The following is a 2,635-nucleotide window of genomic DNA, read 5'->3' as shown; positions in this document are numbered from 1 at the left end:
GATCTCACATGCCGTGGCGCAACTAAGCCTGTGTGCCACAACTATTGAGCCTGCGCTCTAGAGCCCATGAGCCACAACTACTGAGCCCACATGCCACAACTACTGAAGCCCACGTGCCTAGAGCCCGTGCTCCTCAACGAGAAGCCACCGCAATGAGAAACCCACGCACCGCAACAAAGAGTAGCCCCTGCTCGCCCCAACTAGAGAAAGCCCGTGCACAGCAACCAAGACCCAACATAGCCAAAAAATAAATAAATTTATAAAAAAAAAGAATAAGTTAACTCTCGCCCTAAAGTTGTGGTGCAGTCCCTATATTGGTCTAACCAGTCTGACACTCACCGCCCGCGACCAGGGCTGGCCAGGCGCCCACGGCCTCCCTCGCAGGCGGTAGCCCCGGCGTGGCGGCGACTCACTCCCCTTGCGGGGATTTCGGCGCAGAGACGACACCCCACCCCCTCCCCGAAGGCACGGATTACGCGGGAGGCCCGGGGGGCCGCGCCCTCCTTCCGGACCCGGGAACGACGCGTGCTTCGGGGAATTTCCAGGGCCCTGGGCTGCCAGCTTCCGCCCCGACCAGGGATAAAAGGGCTTCGCCCGGCTCGGGGAGCCACAGAACCCGCTCCGCCAGCCCTCCAGCCCGCCTTCCCGCCGCACGCAGTGACCCTCCGAGCTGAACCCCATGGCCCGCGCCGCGACCCCCGCCACTGCCCGGCTCCTCCGCGCCGCGCTGCTGTTCCTGCTCCTGGTGGCCGCCGGCCGGCGCGCAGCAGGTGCGACCCGGCGCCCGGCATCCCCAGGGCGGGACGGGGGGCAGGTGGGTGCCCATCCCGGGACAGCCCCCTAACCGAGTCTCTCCTCCCCGCAGGGGCGCCTGTGGTCACCGAACTGCGCTGCCGGTGCCTGCAGACCTTGCAGGGGATTCACTTCAAGAACATCCAGAGCGTGAAGGTGACGCCCCCGGGACCCCACTGCGGCCAAACGGAAGTCGTGTAAGTGCCGCCGCTGTTGCTGTGCTTGTCACCCCCGCCGTCCCGACGCTCCCACCCCGACCCCCCGCCCGACCTCACGTGGATTCTCCCTTCTCTCTGCAGAGCCACTCTCAAGACTGGTCAGGAAGTTTGTCTCAACCCTGAAGCTCCCATGGTTAAAAAAATCATCAATAAGATGCTAAACAAGTAAGTCATGGACTTTATTCCCACTTGCAACTAGAGCCATTGGTCACAAATACTGGCATCTACCTCCTGAAAATATTATTCGAGAAACCTATGGTTTAGTTGCAGGACTGAAAATCATTATTATTTCCCCATTAAATTCGATCTGCTCTGTGTCAGAAGGGTATTTCCAGGGCCCTCTGTCCTGATCCCCCTCTCCATCCCTATTCAAATGAGTGTGGCTATGTTCCTAAAAGATCAAGTAGATTTAGCCAGGGATGGTAAAATGCTTGTGACCCATTAAGGAACAAACATTGTTTACCTCCATTCCTCAATGGTTTCTACCTGAAATGTGGAACCCCCGGTTTTGGGCAACATGGGCCTCTGAAGCTTAGTAGTGAAGAGCAGGGACTTTTCAGTGAGACCTCCCTGAGGTCAAGTCCAGGATACCTGTGAAAGGTTTTTAACCCCTTTGAGCAGGAACCTTTTCTGAGTGCAGATCTGGGCCAGGGTCTACATGCAGAAGTCCCTCCAGCCTCAAGGGCCTGAAAGAGAAAAGCAGCTTTCTTCAGCACCTGTAACACTAACCCTTTTCTCATCACAGGGGCAGCACCAACTGACCTAGAGAGAAGTAAGAAGCTCATACGGCATTTCCTGAAGAGTGGTCTCTGCTCTTGTAGGAACTGAAAATGAAGAAGAGAACAGCTGACTTCTGGGGACACCTAGAAAGGACTTGATGTGCTGGACTATTTATTATGAGTTCTATTTATTTATACATGTATTTATTTATTTTTCATAGCTCATATTTTAATATTTTACATGTTAGTATTTAAAGATGTCAATGTGTTTCATCAAACTTAACTCAGTCCTGATAGTTATTTAATATGAGGATGATGGGTTCTAAATGTCTCATTAAACTGATATTTATTGGGAGACCATAAAGTGCCAGGCACTGTGATAGAGGTGGAGGGCGTGGGTGGGAGAGGGGATCCGTGCAATTGGACAGTGAGATCACTGTTAGAATCAGGGAAAGTGTGTGCACATCTATGTTTGTACTTGTTTAAAACAATGTCAGTTATTATTTATTGAAATTATTTCACTTTATGTGGTCAACATTTTTATGTTGAAGCTTCTCTTGGACATTTTATGTCTTGCTTGTAGGGCATAATGCCTTGTTTAATGTTCATTAGGTAGTGTTTCTCTTTGTTTTGGAACAGAGAAGTTAAAACTATTGTTACATTTTTTTAAATGACATGAAAATAAAGGTTTTGCAAAAAAATTAACATGCTTAGATTTTGTTTTATTCATCTTGATCTTTGGTTCCTCCTGGGTGCCCCCCAAAGTATTATACAGTTAGACTTAGGTTGTACCTAACTTTATGCCTGCTTCTGGCTGTTACTTCCCTTACTTTTCTGTTACTCAAAAAAGAGTATTTGGCACTCTACCCTCCCCAACCACCTTGAGAATCTTAGTTTTATATAAAA

General features: G+C 50.4%; 1 protein-coding gene across 1 annotated transcript; it reads left to right on the top strand.

Annotated features, from left to right (window-relative positions):
- Nucleotides 1-616: 616 nt before the first annotated feature.
- Nucleotides 617-2,338, top strand: LOC132366447 (growth-regulated protein homolog alpha-like). The gene is made up of 4 exons (XM_059924042.1): nucleotides 617-770; nucleotides 866-989; nucleotides 1,092-1,175; nucleotides 1,756-2,338. The coding sequence occupies exons 1-4, from the start codon at nucleotides 680-682 to the stop codon at nucleotides 1,769-1,771; spliced, it is 315 nt and encodes a 104-aa protein (XP_059780025.1). The 5' UTR covers nucleotides 617-679; the 3' UTR covers nucleotides 1,772-2,338.
- The last annotated feature ends 297 nt before the right edge of the window (nucleotides 2,339-2,635 follow it).

The sequence above is a fragment of the Balaenoptera ricei genome, chromosome 5, assembly GCF_028023285.1.
Source record: "Balaenoptera ricei isolate mBalRic1 chromosome 5, mBalRic1.hap2, whole genome shotgun sequence".
Taxonomy (NCBI): domain Eukaryota; kingdom Metazoa; phylum Chordata; class Mammalia; order Artiodactyla; family Balaenopteridae; genus Balaenoptera; species Balaenoptera ricei.
This window is presented reverse-complemented; position numbering and strand designations above follow the sequence as displayed.

What these genes read in the sequence shown, in the direction of transcription:
- LOC132366447 (XM_059924042.1), top strand. Translation starts at nt 680, where the DNA reads ATGGCCCGCGCCGCGACCCCCGCCACTGCCCGGCTCCTCCGCGCCGCG. An exon ending in CGCCGGCCGGCGCGCAGCAG is followed by an intron (nt 771 to 865) that starts GTGCGACCCGGC and finishes TCCTCCCCGCAG; the next exon opens with GGGCGCCTGTGGTCACCGAA. An exon ending in TGCGGCCAAACGGAAGTCGT is followed by an intron (nt 990 to 1,091) that starts GTAAGTGCCGCC and finishes TTCTCTCTGCAG; the next exon opens with AGCCACTCTCAAGACTGGTC.